At 46.4% G+C, this 20805-nt stretch overlaps 1 protein-coding gene across 4 annotated transcripts; it reads right to left on the bottom strand.

The window, feature by feature from the left end:
* Positions 1-525: 525 nt before the first annotated feature.
* SIDT2 (SID1 transmembrane family member 2) lies at positions 526-20339 on the bottom strand. 4 transcript variants are annotated; one of them, XM_074216753.1, is made up of 27 exons: positions 20094-20339; positions 17132-17253; positions 16523-16687; positions 16357-16402; positions 15814-15915; positions 15606-15689; positions 15059-15158; positions 14762-14827; positions 14345-14438; positions 13836-13921; positions 13020-13091; positions 12506-12577; positions 12215-12277; positions 11117-11223; positions 10663-10736; positions 10485-10551; positions 9720-9793; positions 9450-9573; positions 8288-8405; positions 7909-8045; positions 7473-7581; positions 6766-6842; positions 6060-6106; positions 5570-5675; positions 4608-4718; positions 1431-1544; positions 526-1176 (listed from the first exon to the last, which is right to left on the bottom strand). In XM_074216753.1, exons 1-27 carry the CDS (start codon positions 20274-20276, stop codon positions 1114-1116), a joined length of 2583 nt encoding a protein of 860 aa, XP_074072854.1. In that variant the 5' UTR covers positions 20277-20339; the 3' UTR covers positions 526-1113. The 4 variants fall into 4 exon arrangements, with proteins under 4 accessions (XP_074072854.1, XP_074072857.1, XP_074072855.1 ...); XM_074216756.1 differs by having other exon boundaries at positions 13869-13921; positions 20094-20291; XM_074216754.1 differs by lacking the exon at positions 12215-12277 and having other exon boundaries at positions 20094-20338.
* Between the last annotated feature and the right edge of the window lie 466 nt (positions 20340-20805).

The raw sequence follows: 20805 nt of genomic DNA, 5'->3' as shown, positions 1-20805 counted from the left end.
TGACCTATACAGATTCACTGTTAAACTCCAAGGTGTATGTGTGTGTGTGTGTGTGTGTCTTTATCCCCACAAACAAAAGCCTGGGTCAAAACAGGGTCAAAACCTGGGAGCTGGGCCCCAAGTCCACCTTGGGGGCTAATGGCAAACATGCCCTTGTCCTGACTGCCCTTAGATTTAGGCACTGGAGGAGGCTGGAACAGGCTATGTTCTTTTGTAACTCTTCTATCCCCGACCCCTGGTCTTGGGGGCAAGCAATGGCACCAAGGGGACCCCCCCCCCACTGGGGTTTGGCAGGCACAAGGGCACCAGGGCATAAAAAGCAAAGAAGGGAAGAGGCAGCTAGGGACCTGTCCTCCACCCCTTATCATGGGGAAGGATAGAGCTTTTCTCAGACTATTCAGTTCCAAATGGCATAGGGCTATAAAGGCGGCCCAGAATCTAAGTGCTCTCTTCCTCATTAAAAAAAAAAAAAATTCCCCAGAAAATCCCCTCCCCCCATCAGCAACCATCCCCACACAGAGCAGGTCAGAGGGAAATTGCTTTAAGGGCCACTTTCTAGTTTTAGCATCAGATACTGGTTTCTCAGTTCTTCACAACACCCACCTCAAGAACCAGGCAAACTGGGCTCTGGACAGCAGCTTAGAGAACCCTTACTCTGATTCAATACGCACATAAAAAGAGCTGTGGGCTGGACGGAAAAGTCAAGCTCTGGCCCTTACCCAGAACTGCAGCAGAAAGGAGAATTTAGGGTTCCCACACAGAGGGTTCCCCACAAAAAAGGGGAAGAGCCCCAGAAAAGAGCAATACTGTTCCTTCTCTTCCCCCTTGGATAGGCTCTTTGAGGGGCCCAAACACTGAGGGGAAAGCAGCAAATTTGGCCAAAGTTCAAACGGTGGGAGGCAACAGACCCCCCCCCATTTCCCCCAGGGAAAAAGGCAGAGTTCCAGCTCTAAGGAGAACGTGGCTGTCCTCCAAGAATGTCCCAATGCCTTCCTAGGGAGCGAGGCAGAAAAACTGTCCCAACACTTTGAGGCAGTGGACAGCCCCAGACCCAGCCAGATTTCTTCAAGTGCCAAGGCATGAAGGTCCATGAGAAGAGGGATGCAGCATCCACTAGAAGACATAGATCTTGTCCCGTTGTACAGTATCTAAATCATCATCTAGGGTCAGCAGCACCTGAAAAAGAGAGAGAGGGAAGCTGGACAAGAGGGGAGACAGGGAGGAGGGAGAAAGAGGGGGAAGGGGAGAAGGGGAGAGTGGGGAAAAGGAACCCTTGATACTACAGGAAAACAAGAGAACTACAGCTCCCCAGATAAACTACAATCCCAAGCCCACTCTACCTTGTCCTTATGCAGCCTCATAATAACCTTGTACAAACTGTTATGATATATTTTACAGAAATTAAGTAGGGTGAGCAATGCTATACTTACCAAGAAGGACCCAAACATCGCAATGGAGGAGAGGAAGTGCCAGATGTCATGGTCATCAAAGAAATTAAGCAGGATACAGTCACGATTGTGCTCCCTTGACTCAGCAGGAGTTTTCTGGGGAATAAGGATGGAGATGGGGATGGTTACCTGCTGCCATCTGCCCACAACTCCCTTCTAGTTATCCAGGTTGGAACTTCAGAAGACTCCTTCTTCCCTCTCATTTTCCAGTCTAGTATTCTTAAAAGTTTCATGAATTCTTCCCAACCCACAAAAAAATTCCTATGTGAATACATTTTCTATTTAATTATCTGGATCCATGCTTTTTTCCCCCCCTAGAAGAATATATCTAACATATATACAATTATTTTTTTTTAAGTTTTTGCAAGGCAATGGGGTTAAGTGGCTTGCCCAAGGCCACACAGCTAAGTAATTATTAAGCATCTGAGGCTGAATTTGAACTCAGGTACTCCTGACTCCAGGGCCAGTGCTCTATCCACTGCGCCACCTAGCCGCCCCTATATAATTATTTTTAATTCAATCTGTGATTCCTTGATACGGGGAACTCCATTGATCAATGGAGATCAACAGCTGGTTTGGTTCTGCATCAGAGAGTTAAAGCTGCCCAGTGTCAAACAGCTGGTATCTGAGACAGGTTTCAAGCCCAGACTCCAAGTCCAGTACTGCCTCTTATCAATCAATAAATCAACATGAATTTACTAAACTCCTACCCCTCCTCACAGTAACTATACATTCTAATGGGAAAGAAAAGAACATATGAAAATACACATAGCATAAAACTGAGAAACACGGTCACTAAATATAAGACAGCTTGGGATGGGAAGCATCAGAGAAGGTTCATGAAGATGTGCCTGAAATTCACCCTATAGGAAGAGAGATTCTCTGAGGTAGAGATGAAGGAATGAATTCCAGGAATGGAGACACCATCCCTACAAGGAAACAGAGATGAAAGGTGGAGTATCATGAGAGAGGGACAGAAAAAAGATCAGGGTGCCTGGGTTGCAGAGCAAAGGACATTGGAAAGTTTGGTTGATGCCAACTTGTGCAAAGTTTTAAAAGCAAAACAAGAGAGTTTCCATTTTATCCAAGAGATAATAAATAGAAAGCCACTAAAATTGGTTGCATAGGAGTCACACAGTTAGATTAGTGCTTTCAAAACTTACTTTGGCAATAGCTTGGAGGATGGAGCGGTTAAAGAATTGAAGGAGACTAATAAGAGAATTGTTGAAATCATTTAGATGAGAGGTGATGACAGCCTAAACTAAAGCAAGGGTTAAGGGGAAGAGATAATGAGTTTAGGCATACTGAATTTAAAATACCTCTAGGGCTTCCAGGACTGTGAAATATCCAACAGGCAACTGACATAAGACTCATCAGGGTGAGGGTTAGACAGAGGAGTCATTTGCATGATGATGAAAGTACAGTGGAAATAGAGGAAGAGGAGGGTCCAGAACAAAAGCTTAAGTATGTTGTTACCTGCTTTTAGGGTACATGATATGGAGAATGAGCCAGCAAAGGCAACTGAGTTGTGTTTAAACTGGTGACAGGAAAATCAGGGGACAGTAGTGTGCAAAAAGCCAGAAATAAGAAGAGGCGGGGAGAGGGGTGATTAACAATGTCAAGGATCAGGACTGAGAAAAGACCATCAGATTTAACACAGAAGTAACTTCATAGTTACAGTGGACTCAGTTCAGAAGTCAAGTCAAGATGTGACTGAGGATACAAGAAGTGGAGGCAGAAAGCATGGACATCTTTTTCAAGAAGTTTGGCTCAGAAACAGAGGAGAGATAAAGGGCAATAGCTTGAGGGGAAGGGTTTTGTTTTTTTAAGGATGGGGGAGATGTTGACATGTTTGAAGGAACCAGTTGGCAAGAAGAGGCTGAAGATTTGAGAGAGATAGAGAGATGATTAAGGATGCCACTGTTGGAGAAGACAGGAGGGGATGAGATCAGGAAATCTGGAAACTCTATAGTTTGATAAATCCTTGAGTTGAACCTTTTGCATTGCCTCTTTCCCATTCCAAACAAGGTAAAAATTAATTAATTAATTAATTAATTAAGCATCTGCCCTCACAGATCATAGGATGGTAGATAAGAAATGCATATAAATATATAAGATAGAACCAAAAGTACTCACCCAACCTCACGTGCTTGAAACAACCCTTCTCTTCCTTTTTGAATTTACAATTTTCTCCTAAAACTTTTAGGAATAATTATGTTCCACTGCTTTTAAAGAAGCTTCATTTGACATCCTAGCCTAAAAAATTATTTCCTCCTGAGTTTCTCTGGTTCTTAAGAGTTCATCCCCAACATTTGTCCTTAAAATATACTGCCTTTAATTATTAGATATACTGAGTATCTATTATACAACAGGCATTATGTTGCTAGAGACAAAGACTTTTTGATAACTGCCTCTAAGGAATTTATATTCTTATTATAAGAAAAAATAAGGGTTCAACATATATATCAAAACTCACATATATATATCAAAATATATACAAAATATTGGGGGTAGGGATGGGTCAATCAACTAGACAAATCAGAAAAAATCACCTTGGGAGGAGGTGGAACTTGAGGGAAGTCAGGGATTCTAAATGATAACAATCAAGTGGACTGGAAAGAGTCTTGAGCAAAGAAAGGTTTGAGAACAGGAGACAGACATCTCTAGACAGGGATCAGCAAATAGTCAGAATCTGGCTGGTCTAGAACAGTGTAAGGCACAGATAAACTCTGAGTGATACTGAGAATTATAGAAGTGAAGAGAGTTAGGAGAGATCTTAGAGATGAGTTTATCCAGCCCTCCTGGACTCAGAAAAACCTGAGTTCAGATCTTTAATAGGTGTGTGAAGGCTGGGCAAGTCACTTAACCACTTAACCTCAGTTTCTTCACCTGTAAAATGAGATAATAGTACAAAGGATATATTAAACATGAAGAACTATGCAAACATTAAACTGATACAAATGCTACTTATTTTGTTTACTATTATAGACATTATATTATAGATATGTATTCTAAAGCTATAAATACATTAGCATAGTATGGATGAGAAGTAGAAGGTCTTGATCAAGGTTATAAAGCTAGTCAGTTAAGCACCAGAGCCTAGATCCATTACCTTGCTCCCTTATACCTCTCCCTTGGCCAGGCTCTTCATTCACTCACCTGCCAGGTACTGAGTCCCTGGAAGAAGAAGAAAAGGGCAAAGCCCCATACCACAGAGGTACAGATGATACAGAGGAGGGGAATGAGTTTGATTCTCTCCCCACTTCGAAGCTGAGAAAAGAAGAAATGGGAAAGAAGTTGAGATTAGAGACTTCCTAGGAGTCTGTGGGGGCCCTGAACAGTGGACCTTTTTTTAGCCTCCTCCCTCTAAGCTATATTTAATGGTGAGTTTCTCCACACGTGGCAAAACCTGGCTCCTGGCCTGTCCTTTTACAACTCAGTTCAACATCCTACCTCCTTTAGGAAGCCTTTCTGGCTTCTGGGCCCTCCACCCATTCAATTCACTCTGCCTCCTCCATTTCCCCAATAGATAACAATAAGTTCTCCAAGGTTAGGGACCATAGCTAATGAGAACCCTTTAACATCATCAGTGTTTAATTAAGATCCTCAAACCTCCTCTTCCCCAGCTCCCACCCCTAGGCATCTAAGGAGATGGAAGTTCCTCCATGTGCCTTTGGCCAGACCCTGCAGGCTTCAGAGGGAACTCAACTCACAGTACTGGACTCTTCCTCCTCTGAATTCCTATGCCAATAACTGCTTGTACCACTTGCTTGGCACTTGGCAAAGACTGTCTTAACCCTAAGTATTCCATGAATGTTAAGTCATAGTCCATGAGACTAGAAATCCTTAGAGGTCAGGGATCTTTTCTTAGCTTTCTAGTCTATCTTCCTACTGAATCCATTGCAGTTACAGACAAAGAGGAATAAAAACGACACTACGAAGGACTGGCATACAAGTGGTACCAACCTTTCCCCTTCTCTCCTAACCTGCTACATTCCCTCAGTGACCAGCCCAGGGCCTGCAATCCTGGTCCACTTTTATGTCAAAGTACCAAGGGAGGCACAAGAGTTAAGAGGGGAAAAAAACCACTCACTCCCTCATCCTTCTCACCCCTTGCTTACCTTCATGATGATATAGAAAGCAAAATAAAGAAGAAGGTTACAGATGCCAATGGCCAGCAGGTAGGAAGCAAAATCATTGGGACGCATGATGAGCCCATAGGCAGCACTGTGGAGAGGAAAAAGGACCAAAAAAGACAGGGATTCACAGCCTGACCCCTCCACCCCAAGACCTACGCACATCCATGCATTCAAATATCTGTTGTCTTTTCAGAATGTGGTATTCAGAAAGGAAGGTAGACAGAAGGATGTCAGAATGTCTGGTACCCATCCACCTATAGGAGGGGAAAGTGCCTCCCTATGTCCTCACCCACCCTTCTCCCCTTGAACAGAGGGCAGAGGGAGCTCAGTACCCAGAATAGAGTAAGGGACTTTCCATTATTCCCCTAAGGAGTCAGGAAGGGAAGAAGAGGAGTCTTGGGCTAAGTGACTCCCCCAGCCCCTTCCTGGTGGCCACCTGCCCAGACCCTCAAGGCTGCATAGCTGGACTCACAGTGACCAGTTGATGATGTTGCCCATAACCAGTAGCACCATTCGGTCCTAGAGAGGAATAAACCCCAGAAACAATGAGACAGAGATAAAGAGGCTACTTGAGTTTGAATTCTGCTTCAGACACTAGTTGTGTGACCCTGAATCAGTCATCTAACCTATCTCAACCTCAATTTCTTTATTTGTATAATGTGGGTAATAATATCAGTTATCTAACAGAGTGATTGTAGGGATTAAATAATATATTTAGGGGCAGCTAGATGGCGCAGTGGAGCACTGCCCTGGACTCAAGAGGATCTGAGTTCATTTATGTTAACAGACACTTAATTGCCTAGCTGTGTGACTTTAGGCAAGTCACTTAACCCTATTGCCTTAAATAAACAAAATTAAAAAATAAATATGTAAAAGCATATGTAAAAGCACCTTATAAACATTAAATCATTAGACAGATTTGATTCAAAAGTCCTAGTGTATAATAAACAATCACACTAAGACTTTTGGGACACACTAAAAATGTGAGTGATGGTTATTGTAAAATATTAATAATGACAACAACAAAACACAGATGGCTAGGGAGAGAGGAAAAAGGAAACGGGATCCAAACTATCCAATGCTTACAGGGTGCCCCCTGTCCCTTATGTTCCCAGGAGAGGGGCAGATGTAAAACAAGGACTTACGAGAGGAAAGGAAAGTAAGGCCTGGGCACATACCACATACAGGGGTCCACTGCACTGCCGGATGCAATCTGTATAGACTACATGAAGAATCCGGCGGAAGATCCCAGAATCTGCAAGAAGGGGCAAAATTGTGTTGAAGACAAGAAATGTGAAGCAGAGAGACAACTCTCCTTAACCTCAAAGCCTATAACCTTAAATCTACAGCTAAGAGTTCTAGCAGGCCCAGCTAATGTTAAGGTCATCTATGGTTCCTGAGCAGCAGGTGCTAGGAGGAACAATAACATTTCACCTTTATATAGTGCTATGAAAGGCAGGGTTAAGTATGGTTGTTAGAACATCCACCCTGGAGTAAGGAGAACTTGATTTCAAATCCTGCCTTTTGGAACAGCCAGGACATGTGACCCTGGGCTGAATAAGATTGTTCAACCTCTTGATAGCCTAGGTAACTCTCTAAAGCTCTGAGCTGCAAAAAAGTTTCTGATCTGCACTGATAGTTTTCTTAAAAGGAATTCTTTACTATATTATACTATAGTATAGAAAAAGAACAAGTACTAGCTACAAGGTTTCCAGTCACAAACCTGCAAAGACAAAGATAGAGAAGAATCAAGAGAAATAGTCTGAGAATATCTTTCTATCTGTCTCTGTCTCATATACCTTTCTTCATCTACTCATCTTTCACACTCTCTGCCCCATGGACAGTGTCTTACCATCACAATTCTCACCCCAGAAAATTTCCTTACCCAGCTTCCAACGACCCATATAGTAGAGTTGGATACTGAGCAGGAGTGTGGCAATGATGTGGATAACAGAGAAGACAATCCAGAATGCCATGTTCCCTTTGCCAAATACCTATTTGGGGAAAAGAAATGTATATGTGTTTGAGAGAGATAAAGGGAGAAAGAGGAGAGATGAAGAGAGAAAAAGAGAAAGAAAGGAGGGAAAGAAAGATCTAAGTATATGAGCAAATCATTAGCCAGAATGGGACTAAGGCCCGGCAAAGAAGACAGTGATCATGTCTGAGCATCCTAAGAGAGGGGACTTGGAAGTGTTCTTACCTTCAGGGCTAGGAGAGAAATAGCTGAGAACTCAGTCTCTAGGGACAGGGGACAAGAAGGACAGTGGCTCTCAAAGGGAAAGAGAGGACAATTTAGGTAGGAGTGGGGAGGAAACACTCACCACCCCCAGCACAGAAAAGAAGATGACGACAGCTAGGCAGGCATAGGCACTGTAGGCACTGGCATTGATGTCAGGGTGTCGCTTCTGGTACAACTTTAGCATGCAGAGTCCCGCAATCATGTACATGAATGATGTATCTATGGGAATAAAAAGCTTAAGACACCCAAATATAGGGGTCTGCCCAAGCCCACCACACTTAGTCCCTAACCAGTTCTGGCTGGCTGTTCTTTGTTCTGAGAATATCTAAGTTCTAGTTGCCCTAAAAGGCAGAATCTTAGGGGTTCCTAAGGGATGGGGGAGTTGGTTTTAAAAAAAAAAAAGTAGGCCCAAAAGGAAGATAGAAATGCAGATAGGTTCTCTAGGAATGAAAAGACTTTACCAAACTGAAAATTTGTATAGTTGGGGCAAACATGGTAGCAGGCACTGAGCAGTCCCTCCATCATCAAGGCTGTACCCATGGCATAGAAAAGTCCAAAGTGCTTTGGGATTCCACATTCCTAGTGCAATGCAAGAGTCCAGGGTTGGAATATGAACAAAAAGGAGAAACAACACACATTTATTATTAGCCTATTATGTGTGGAGATTGCTGTGCTAGGCAATGGGAGAGTTAAATGATCTCCGCCCTCCAAGAGCTTACAGTTTGAAATACCAAAGACAAACATATTTAAGAAAATATGGCAGCAGCACACCACAATCAGGACTAGAGAACATGAAATCAAAGGGATTGAGGAGGACTAGGAAAGACTGTGTTGGGTGCATGAACTGTTGCTAAGTGAGGTGAGCAGAACCAGGAAAACTTTGAACACATTAACAACAACACTGTGAGATGATCAACTATGATGGGCTTAGCTCATCTCAGTAGTTCAGTGATCAAGGACAATTCTAAAAGACTCTCGATAGAAAATGCTTAGGGAGTCTCAATATAGAACAAAACATACTATGTTCACTTTTTAAAACTTGTTTTAGGTATTTTCTTTCCTTCTCATGTTTTTTTCCCTTTAATTATGAGTCTTTTTTCACAGCATGATTATCAGATTGCTTGATGATGGGGATGGGGATGGGGACGGAGGTAGAAAAATATGGAACTCAAAAGCTTATAAAAAAAGATGAATGTTGAAAACTATTTTTGCATGTAATTGAATAAGTAAATTGAATAAGTAAAATGCATAAATAAATTGAGTAAGTAAATAAGTTGATTTATAATAAATATATAATAAATATAATAAATATATAATAAATATAATAAATGAATCAAAGAAATAAAATAAAAAAATTGAATAAAGTAACATTCAAAAAATTAAATAAAGGATGAATAAGTAAAGTAAGTAACCTGAAAGAGAGGACTGTGGAAGAGGAGTTACTAAGGCTGAGAATGGGGGTGGGGGTGGGAAATGGGACTAATCCAGGGAAGCCTCATTAAGAATGTAAACAGCTAATGGTCAAGGAGGAGTGCTATCTTTCATTAAGGGAAAGGGGTAGGAAAGGGTGTCACCAGAGAAGGAGCTGGAGAAAGGGGAAAACAGGGGGAGAGAGGTTCTCACCAGGGCATAAAGGTCATTTCGCATGAGTGCTCGGTTGTAATTGATTTCTCGTTGCAGAATGATGAGGAGGAATAGCAGCCCCAGCAGGATGTAACCCAGATTACTGAGGATATTGTTGAAAGCGCTGGGGCAGAAGTCAACAAGGGTGTTACATGAAGGAATGGCCTCTGCAACCCCTGACCCACTCCACCCTCCAGCTAGTTTTGGGTTCCCACCACCCCCTCTCTCTTCCTTGGGCTCCCAGATGGCTGCCTCCTCAATATTCCCCACCTGAGGTTGCCCAGGGGATGAGCACAAAGGAAGTTGTAATAGCAGATGTCCTGATTCCCTGTGACATTCACCACCTGCAGCAATCCCAGAGAGCAAGAAAAATCAGGGAGTGATTGAGTGAGATTTACTCAGATTCTAAGGTTGAGAATGGGGGGGGGGGGGAGCTGGAGAAAGGGGAAAAGGGGTAGGGTGGGGATGCATTCTTAAAAGTCCCATCCCTACCTGGCCCATCTAATGTCAAAAGATGCCCATCCTGAGCAGCTAGGTGGTGAGGACAGACTCCTCCTGGAGTCAGGAGGACCTGAGTTCAAATCCAACCTCAGACACTTAATAATTACATAGCTGTGTGACCTTGGACAAGTCACTTAATTCCATGGCCTTGCAAAAAAAAAAAAAGATGCCCATCCCTCTCAACCCTAGACATAGCAGTGGAGTTTTATTTGTAAACAACATGACTCCCAGGAATTGGGTGTTTACTTTTTCTCTGTGAGTACAAATGAAAACTTGTGGATTCTTTCTGTGAGCATGGTGGGATAGTCACAGAATTATTAGGGTGATGAGTGAACCCTCTACAAGTGGATGGATTAAATGAAATAATATTTGTAAAGCACTTAGGACATAGTGGGGACTTATTCCCTCTCCCCTCCCTTCCCTACTTCTGAAACTTATGCAAGCATCTGCCAAAAGGACTCCCATCTTTGGGGCCTGGCTGAGGAAGTCATAAAACCCAAGGTTTAGGGGGCAGGCAAATTCTGCCTCTCTTACCGTCTGGTACGTGATCACCAACTGCACCACTGGGAGGGCATAGAAAATGGCAATGGTGGCAATATTCCTGAATGTATGGAAAAATGGATGATGAATAAGGAAGACTGGATGAGAACCATCCCCAACTCCAATACAAATCCTTGACCCTTCTTTGTGCCTTCTCCCACATTCCATTTACCAGAAATAAATCTGGTACTTCTTCCGTAGAACACGTTTGTCCTTCCGGGCCAGGTCTGCTACATATAGGTATTGCTGAGGAATAACAAGAAAACAAGAACAGTTTGGAGACCAGCTGTACCCACTATCTTGGGGAAGCTGAGGGTGGTAAAAGGCAAGAACAAAACTGGGACCTTTAAACATCTTTGCCCTATTTTTCCCTGTCTTCCAAGGATAGACCGTTTCCCAAGAATAAGATCTTAAGCGTATATGGTCATCAAAGAATTAACACTTGCCCAACACTTCCTTCCTCAAAGAAGCCCCTCAGCATCAACCTGGAGGCAAGACAGAGAGTTTATATACCAGGTTTAGCCTCTATAGAGAATTATAGGATCCCTACACAGGCCTCCCCTCTAAGAACTTTAAGGGTCTGGGGGTTCTGTGGCCAGAAATATTCAATGAGTACAGTTTCAGACCTTGGTGCGGATGACGTTTTTGTCTGATTCAATGTCTGTCAACGTATCATAGTCATCCTCCTCCACTGAGCTCAGGGAGTCCAGTCGAGGCCGGCTGCCCACTGGGTCTAGGAGGGGAGGGAAGGAAAATAAAGGGAGTGCTCAGGCCTGTGACAGGATCCCTGGAATCTGGCCCCTGCCCACCTGGGGCAATTGTAGAAATTACAAAGTGGTAGAAAGGGTAAATTGGGGGATTTAGGACAGGAAGGCTGAGGTAAACTCAGTGTCCAGGGAAACCAGCGTCCTAGTTCTCTTGTGGCAAATAAGGAAAAGGGATGGACAAGGTCAGGCAGATTACTGCCCATGCCCTGATCTCCAACTTCCCCTGGAGAGCTAGGACAGGCCAAACCAGGGACCCTGAGCTGATCTCAGGCTTAAAATAATGGGATGATTTACAAGAGGCATCATGCAAATTAGAGGCACAACCAACTCTGTGTGTTCTGAGAGGGTAGGGCTGCAGCATCTGGGGAGTTAAAGGTCCAGTGTTCTTGGGCTGACAGATAAGAAAGGCTACTGATGGGACCCCACACATACACTTTAAAAAAAAATTTACTCTAAATATTTATTGACTGACTTCCTCAAGGGCTTCTCACAGGACCATAGACCCAATCAAGTAAGTGCCTCACAGCTGGCAAAAGATTATCTTCATTGCCTATTTGAGATCCTCTTTAGCCCAGCCCCAACTCCCTCTGCTGGCCATTGAGTAAAAATTATATGAAGCAAGGCAGCATTAACTCAAATGACAAGTTCAGCCCCAGAAAGTTCTGGTGGGGCAGTCCTGGGAAGTATCAGAGGGAGAGTAGTAAAGGCCTGAGTGACATCAGCACCCACTCTTTTTGCCCCTGGTCAAGGAAAAAAAAAGCCAGTCTCTCTCAAAAGACACAGAGGGTCAGTTATTTTAAGTATTACATGATAATATATGCGAACAGGGTATCCACTGAGCATCTTCCCAGCCCCAAAGATTGGGCAATCCCAAGCCAGGCGATGGCTCCAGCCAGCCTCAGTGCCCACCACAGGCAGGAGCTGATTGGCAAAGCGAGCACTCTCCCCCACATCTACCCATGGCAATGCACAGCTGCCGCATCTGGCCAGAGGGGAGACGTCGCTTGAACTGGTCGTATCCTTCAAAGGAAAGGGAGAGTTACTGGGAGGGGGTCCAGGAAAGAGGCAGGGACCAGACCAAGGGGGGTGGGAGGGAGATATGGAAAATTACAGGTCCTGCCCTAATGTCATTGCTTAGAGAGGGGCAAGAGGAAGGGACACCTCCTAAGCCAGACACACTTCACCTCTGGCCCAGCCAACACCAGCCCAAGCACTAATTTTGCCCTGTCCCTTGTCTGGCAAACTCACCTGAATAACTGTAGGAGACATCCACAGAGCCAGTGCTGTCCACTGCTCCATCAACAGAACTTGAACCATTCTCTGTGGGGACCAAGAGGCTAATGAGGAGAGAAGGTATGGTGTCTAGCCATGAGTGGGGCAGGTTGGACATGGGAATGACATTTTTTTTTCTCCAGAGGTCTCTAGTTGAAAAAATAATGGAATTTTTTTTTTTAAATGCAGTTAGCAGCTTTTGCCTAACCCATTTGGGAAGTCAAAAGATCACCATGGCCTAGCAGTTCTTAAACGTTTGTTGTGTCTCAGTGAAGCCCACAGGCTCCATCTCAAAATAATGTTTTTAAATTTATGAAATAAAATACACAGGACTTCAAAGGGAGAAAATTATATTGATGTAGTTTTCAAGATTTAAAAAAAAAAAAGAAAAAAGAAAAGAAAATTTCACCAACCCCAGATTAAGAACTCAGAACGACCCCAAAACAGCCAGGTTGTGAGGGTGGTCAGGTAACCTTCAGAGAACACCTACCAAAGGAGCCATAACTGTAACCTTCATAAGGGGAGGAACCAGGGAAGGATTCAGCCAAGACTCTAGGGTGACCTGCAAAGGAGAAAGCAAAGCCTTTTCTTAACCTTAAACAGTCAGAGGCCCAGACCTGGAGATGACATAGACAGAAGGGGCTGAGGACAGGCAGAATTAGCCTGGGGACAAAGACTTTGAGTTTGGGGGGGGGGGGGAATAAGCACTCAATCAGTCAGCCAAAACACCTGTATTACCCCCCCATTCTCTTCATCAAATTCCCTATCCTAAAAAGAATCGCCAGCTTTTATCCTCCCCTAGAGAAAGTCAAAGATACTAGCAATAGAAGAATGGATATCACAAAGACTCCCCAGACCCCACCTAGTCATAAATAATTAATTCAAACTCTTAATGACTGCATAAGATGTACAAGGTCTGATGCTTCCCTCCCCCTGGTCCCCAACCAGCACCTGTAGCTTACCAAGCAAAGAGGCTGGAAGAGGTCACAAGCAGGAGAGAAGATTGGTGGGCATAGAGGGAGAGAGAAAGAGAGGAAGGTTATGAACTTGTGAAACTGTGAGCCTCGAGGCTTGGCCCAGACTGAAAGAGAGATGACCAGCAGGATACAAAGAAGAATAAATCAAGGAACAGCTATGTTTTTCAAGACAGAGAAAAGAAGTGGAGGAAATAAATATAACCTCCCACCCTCATTCTCACTACTTGGGGTCTAAATCTATGGAAAATGGTGCCAGTTCTTTTTGGCCAAAAAACTCTGACTTCTTGGACCCAGGCCCATTAGGCCTAGAGAATCAGCCACCACTCTACCTAGCCCACCCAGGATACTGCCTTGAGAGGTACCGCTTTCTGAGCAGGGACGGTCCATGGCCACCAACAGGGTCTTCTTCCTTTGCCTGTGAAAAAAGATCATGGAGGCTACACAGTCGGGTCCAGATTCAAGATCCCTCCTACCTCATACCTCTGACCCTCTTTCCACCCTCCTCATTCAGGCACTGACCTCCATGACCCTTTCCTTGACCCAAACCTGGGTTTCTCTAGACTGAAAGCTACAAATCTTAGGAGAGAAAACTAGAAAAGAAACTGAAGCTCCTTTTCTTTCTTTGTTGGAGAATTGTAGACTATGGACCCCTACTTATCACAGCTCAGTGGCAAATCTTATTGGGGGTCGGGGATGGGGATGTCTTTGATTTCCACCTGGGTGGGATGCATCTGGGGAAGTCAAAAGTAACAGGGAGAGATTCCCTGACTTGGCCCAAACACTTGCTAGAATGCCATCAGAAGGCTGAGTAGGGACCAGGCAATGGGCCCCAGCTTACCTCCAATTCTCCCAACAGGCCAGTAGCACAGTCAAGAAGTAGAAGGACAGGAAGATGCCCAGGCAGAAAAGCATGCCCCCAACATAGGCCTCAGCTGGGAAGGAAAAAATGGAAGGGGGTAGAGGTGGGAGATGATAGATTAGCACAAAGTAACTGCCCAGGGACGGGGGGAGGGTTATTGCCAGGCATTTTATGTGGATATAGATACAAAGAAATGGTTACAGTTTCAGTTCTCTCCCTGCATTCCTATAGCCTAGAAGTTCCAAGCAGGCACAGGGGACAATAACCTGCTTCTCTGTCCACCCCATTTAATGTCCATACAGGAAGGCTCATCCCCAAGTCTGTCCCCAAAGCCCCAGAGACCATTAGTGGAAAAAACAGTGCAAGTGGAGCTTGTCCCTACCCACCCACACTCACATGTGATTGCTGGAGACACCACAACGGTCAGAGTTTTCTGGTGATGCCCTTGATCAACCGGTTCATCTGGACGTAAAAGTCAAGTCAGTGCAGTAGTGTGACCTGGAGCTTGGCCTGAGGCTTAAGGGGACCAGGCAGGAGAAAGGCTGATACCCCCACCCTTCTGTACCTCCCCTTCCCCTATACAACCCAAGGTTTTCAGGTAAAATCCAGGTTCCTTTCCTTCCCGGGCACCTATTAAACCCAAACAATCCCTGCTCCTCCCCTACCTAGCCCAGGCCAGAGTACAGAATGTACCTTCCCCATAGGGATAGTAAGGCAAGGAGCCCCCACAGGCTTCATCCTCCGTTTTCACCACCACCACCACATAGAAGCTGTTGCTGGGAAAATCTTTCCGCTGTAGATGTCCCATCCATGCCATACAAAGAAATGACCTTCATCAGGCACCTGGTACTATTCATTCATAGCCCTACAGTCCATCCCCCACTCCATCAAGTCATCTGCTACCTCGTGTAATAATGAATGGGAAAAAAAATAGCCAGGGAAAGTTGAGAAGTGGGGGGGGGGGGGGAGACACAGAGATTGACTTCTCTTGTTTATACAGGGGAAAAAAAATGGGGCTTATTGTAAGGTCTTTGCATCCATATAAAAGAAACCCCAGGAATGCCTGGGCCAAACAAAAAGAGACAGCAGATGAGTCAATACCCAGTCAATGAGTATGTGTATGAATATAAAGGAAGAGTGGGGGGGGGGGGAGGCAAAGTCATGGTAATGGCAGGAATGACAACTAGGGAAGGTTGCCTTCAAAACCCATCTGGTCATAGTTTTTCAATGTCCAGCCTACCTGCACAGTAATGGCTGCTTTCTTAGTCATTGTCTGGTACATGCCAATGAAAGCCACGTTGTTGTCCAGGTCATACACAGGACACTACAACAAGGGTAGAGAGAGGAGATGGGTGTTAAAGAATCAAAATAATTAGGGGGCTGAGAGCCCTATACCCCTTATCCCTGGAAGTCTTGCTTCCCTTTGACAGGAAAGTGGGCCCACTTACCAGGATGTCTTGGATGGAAATGACTGAGCAGGGAAAAGCCTTGTTGGAAGTCACTTTGACAATCACTGAGTCTACTCCTTCTGGGAACTCATATTTGAAGTACTAAAGAGCAGAAGAGTGGAGACAGACTTACCGCAGGTGGCCTCTCCCAGGAGCCACTTGTCCCCAATCCTCCCTCTGATAGTGTTAACTACATGAGTTCTATAGGGATCAGGATCCAAGCGAAAACCTTAAGAAAATAAAAAACCACTACAGCCATTGACCACCACTCCATCTCTGCCCTGACCCCAGGCCCAGAGCTCCTCAGGGGAGCCAGTACAGGTCATCAGGTCCCCCTTCCAGAGAGCAGGGCCCTACAACAAGCAGAGTTGCCAACAGACTTCATGTCCTAAGCTGATCTTTTGCTGCCCAGTATTTCCCAACTCCCCCCAAACCAGAAGATTTGTGGGGACCCTGAAGGCAGAGTCTCTATTCTCAGTACCCCCAACTATACTTTGTATATAAGTACTTCATAAATAAAAAAGATTAATTGAATGGGTTTACCTGAGGCTGAGCTGCAGTGGTGTTAAAGCTGAATTGTTCACCAGTCCTGTGGGGGAGAAAGAAGAGATTCCCCACCACGACCATCTGTCACTCCTGGGGTCCTCACCAAGGTTATCCCTTGGGCTTCCCCTTCTTCTCCCAACAATCCCACCCCATTTTCTCAGACCTGAGCACAAAGTTGTCCATTCGGCTAACCCGTAGCTGATAACTGGTGTTGAGTGGTGACAGAGTTGATACATCCACATAGAAAAACTGGACCTCAGCCTCACTCTTGGTGGGTGGTTGGCAGAGAGTGCGGGCGACATCTTGGTACCGGTATTTACGCTGGTAGCTGGGGCCCAAAGGTGAGAGTCAGTGGGTAGCTATTCTGTCCTCCCCCAATCAGCTCCATGAGGAATAAACCTAACTTGTCCCACTCAAAGGTAAATCTGGCCCAGATGAAGTGAGTTTTGGTAAGAGGCTGATTGGCTTGGAAACTTGGACAATCCTTTCCCCTAGATCTGGTTACCCTTAACCCTTAGTCAGTCCCACCTAGCTCCAGGCTTAGGTTGCACAAATACTCTTTCTTCTAAGTGCACCTAATATTTAACTAAGTGTCTGGGGTTGGGGCAAGATGCTTTAGCCATCACTGAGAAATTTGGAACACATGAGTATTTAAGTGAAGTAGGGAGTGAGGGGCATTATCAGAACCTCTCCAATCTACCTTGGGAAAGTCAGTTGTCCTTACAGGGCAAGCTCCCTTTCCCAACCTGATCAGCCTCCAAATCATACTCACAGCCCCCGGAGAATCAGTGGCACCTGGAAGGACACTACAGCCTCCTTCTGTCGAACCACAAACAGCACAGGAGCCTTGTTCTGCTTGTTTAAGACGTTCACAGACACACGAACACCCTCGGTCTGTGGGTACAAGTTGCCTTTAGTCAGACCAACCCTCAGCCCTTACTTACCAAGTAAGTTCAGACCCCCTTCTCATACAAATGGGGTTATTCTTTCCCAAAATTGGGAGGGTTGGAAGAATTGGGGGGGTGGGTCAAGCAAAAGGAACAGGCCTCCCTGCTTATATCTGACCCCCAAATAGAGATAGAGGGTCTGTCCTTTTCTGTCAGGGCTATCCTTTTCACTGATCCATCCAGAAGCAATTATAGTATAGAAGAAACACTTTGGTTTTGGAGTCAGAAGAACAAGATGTGAATCCCACTTCTGCCTATTACTAACTATATGAACTTGAACAAGTCACTTAATTTCTTTGTTCCTTGGTTTTTCTCATCTGTAAAATGAGAATAGGGATTTTTCTACCTATGTCACAGACCTGTAGATAAGGATCAAAGGAGATAATGGACACAAAAGCACTCAGTGAGCTGCAAAGTGCTGTATAAATATCAGATATTATCCAGTAGGGCATACCTGAGTGAGGTTTCAGGGCTCATGAAACAAGGCCCATTAGGCTTCCAGAACAAGCCTGGGGGTCTGAACTAATTAGGTAGGGAAGGGCAGAGGATCAGTCTGAGCTATCAGGGAACATCCCAAGGAAGGAGGTTGGGGGAAGTCTTCCGGGTTAAGAATCTTGGAACTCTTTTTTTTTTAAAGGTTTTTTGCAAGGCAATGGGGTTAAGTGGCTTGCCCAAGGCCACACAGCTGGGTAATTATTGAGTGTCTGAGGCCACATTTGAACTCAGGTCCTCCTGACTCCAGGGCCGGTGCTCTATCCATTGTGCCACCTAGCAGCCCCAAGAATCTTGAAACTCTTAACAGCCTCCTCCCTATAAACCAAAGTACCAGAAGGGCAACTCTTGTTTGACACTGAGTCAGATGAACACTAGCAGAGAAGATACCTAATTTCTGACCCCAACTCCACCCCTGACTCACTGAAAACTTCAGACAAGTTAATTTATCCCAGAAGCTTAAGCTTCTGTTTATCTATCTGTAAAATGGACAGACTGTCTCAGTGATATAGAGGATGACAATGAAAACTCATGGACTCTATAAAAAAAAAGAACAGGAGAGGCTGTCATTCTGTGGCAAGAACCCAACCCTGTAATGGATAGAAGAGCCCCTCTCTGCCCCACCCAATGAGAATCCACATTTCTCAGGGAAGTGGACACCAGAGCTGCCCCCCCCCAGACCTATAGTGAATTTTCTGGAAATTTTCTAGAAATCAAACTACTAGTTTGAGTAAGGAAAAAGACACAAGAGCTCAGAATTTAGAGAAAAATCTTCTGGAGACAAGTCTCAGTCAACAGAAAACTTTTTCCCCACCAACAAACCAAAAGGCAATACGCTCCATTCTCTACCTCAGATTTTCAGTCTTTTTGAGCTAAGGACTGTTTTATACTCTTAAAAATTATTCAGAGATTGGCTAGGTGGCACAGTAGGATACAGCAGTGGCCCTGGAGTCAGGAGTACCTGAGTTCAAATCCAGCCTCAGACACCTAATAATGACCTAGCTGTGTGGCCTTGGGCAAGCCACTTAATGCCATTGCCTTGCAAAAACCTAAAAAAAAAATTATTCAGGACTCCTTCCCCGTCCCTCTATTTTTGTAGATTACAACTATAAATATTTACATATTGAAAATTAAAAGATACAAGTCTTATTATGAAAAGCTTTAGGGGCAGCTAGGTGATGAAATGGATAGAGTACCCACCAGCCCTGGAGTCAGGAGGACCTGAGTTCAAATCTAACCTCAGACATTTAATTATCAAGCTGTGTGACCTTGGGCAAGTCGATTAACCCTATTGCCTTGCAAACCCCCACCACCACCAAAAGAAAAGAAATGCTTTGGCCTTGGCAAAGCCCCCAATGATCCCCCAAACCACACTTTGGGAACTCTACCTCTATTCCGTAGCTCTGTCAGACTAAAGGTGTGGAAGGGGGCTCAGTGCCACGGAGGAAAAGAATAGGCCAACATTTTAGAAGAATTTCCTCAATTCTCCAGTTCTAGACCCTCGTTTCATTCATTCAGACAGCTTTGCTAAAACTTCCGCCATAAGCTAGGCACTGTTCAGTGCCCTCTTCATAAATATCTTAGAATCAAGCGACAAAGTGATCTACGGATTTTGGGTGAGTAGGTGAGGAAAAGTTAAATGACGGTGGGATTCCAGGCTGAGTCAAAACTCATCAATTTATATTCGTGTTCTTTCTCCCCTTTGCTCGGTCCTGGCGCCCACAAAGCTAGCTGGCGTTCTTTGGAGAACTGGGGATCATCGGGGCTACGGAAAGAGGGTAGGGGTCCAAGTTTTAAAAGTGACACTAACTGGGCCAGCCCCGAGCATATGGTCTAGCCCGGGAGGCACCGGGGAAGTGACTTTCCTACTCTTCAAGCACGGCGACCTTTCAGCCGGCAGCCGACACGTCCCCCGGGGTGGCGTGGCACAAAACAGTCCCAATCCCGGGGCCGCACCGAGGCCCCCTGCCCAGGCCTGCTGAGACCCTGCCGGCGGGCCCCCGCCCCTTGGAAGAAAGACCAGGCACGGAGGGAGGAGGGGAAGGGGCAACTTCCGAAACTCCCTTTCCTCGGAGCTTCTGGAAAACAAACCAAAACCCAAGCGAAAACACCAGCAGCCGGTGCCCGGGTGGGGGAGGGGAGGGAGCTAGGAGGGCCCCGCGGGCCAGGGTTCTGCGGCCAGGGTCCAGGATGGGCCGGGCGCGCCGGCCCCGGCCCGGCCCCGGCCCGGCCCCGTCCCCGGCCCGGCCCCGGCCCCGGCCCCGGCCCGGCCCCGGCCCCGGCCCCGCTGCTCACCCGGTTGCGGGTCACCGTGTGGTTGAACGTGTAGATGTTGAGCAGCTCGCCGTTGACCTCGTCGTGGTAGACGCGCTCGAACTCGGCCTCCTTCTGGGACACGTTCTTGGGCCCCGGGGGCGGCGGCGCGGCCCGGGCCGGGGCCGCCAGCAGGACCAGCAAGGGCAAGCCCAGGGCCAACATGGCCCCGGCTGGGCGGCGGCGGGGAGCGCGGCGGCGGCTCGGGGGCAGCTCCGGGCCGCGGCTGCCAGCATCTCCCCGGGGCCAGAACTTTAACCCCGGCCCGGGCGAGGCGGGGCCCCCCCCCGTGGGGACGCGGGGGCGGGGGCGGCAGTGCGGCGCTCGGGGGAGGGGGCCGACCCCGCCGCCCCCCGGGCGGGCGGGAGGAGCGCAGAGCCGGGCGCGGCCCCTTTAAGGCCGGGAGGACGCGGCCGCGGCTCCCAGCTCCGGAAAGCAGCCGCTCGGCGGCGGTAAACAGCGCGGCCGGCACGTGACGTCAGCCCGCCCCGCCCGGCCTTAAAGGGCCCGCCGCCCGGCGAGCTGGGGCGCCCGCGCTGGCCCCGCAGCCGGCCGCCGGCGGGCGCGCGACGGGGAGAGGACCCGGGCGCCTCTCGGAGCGGGCACACTCCCGCGTGTCTCACAGGTGGGGCAAGGCGAGGCTCCAGGGAATGACTCGTACGGGAGGGAAGAGGAGGATCCAAGTGCGCCATCG

The sequence above is a fragment of the Macrotis lagotis genome, chromosome 1, assembly GCF_037893015.1.
Source record: "Macrotis lagotis isolate mMagLag1 chromosome 1, bilby.v1.9.chrom.fasta, whole genome shotgun sequence".
NCBI classification, from domain to species: domain Eukaryota; kingdom Metazoa; phylum Chordata; class Mammalia; order Peramelemorphia; family Peramelidae; genus Macrotis; species Macrotis lagotis.
The sequence above is the reverse complement of the archived record's forward strand: the minus strand, read 5'-3'. Positions and strand labels throughout refer to the sequence as shown.

Bases quoted from the DNA above. Each gene is read 5' to 3' on its own strand.
- SIDT2 (XM_074216753.1), bottom strand. From the start codon at position 20,276: ATGTTGGCCCTGGGCTTGCCCTTGCTGGTCCTGCTGGCGGCCCCGGCC. The intron at 15,690-15,813 runs GTAAGTGGGCCC...CCCTTGTTGTAG, and splicing joins TTTCCATCCAAGACATCCTG to TGTCCTGTGTATGACCTGGA. The intron at 14,439-14,761 runs GTGAGTGTGGGT...TTTCCTTCCCAG, and splicing joins GGTGTCTCCAGCAATCACAT to CTGAGGCCTATGTTGGGGGC.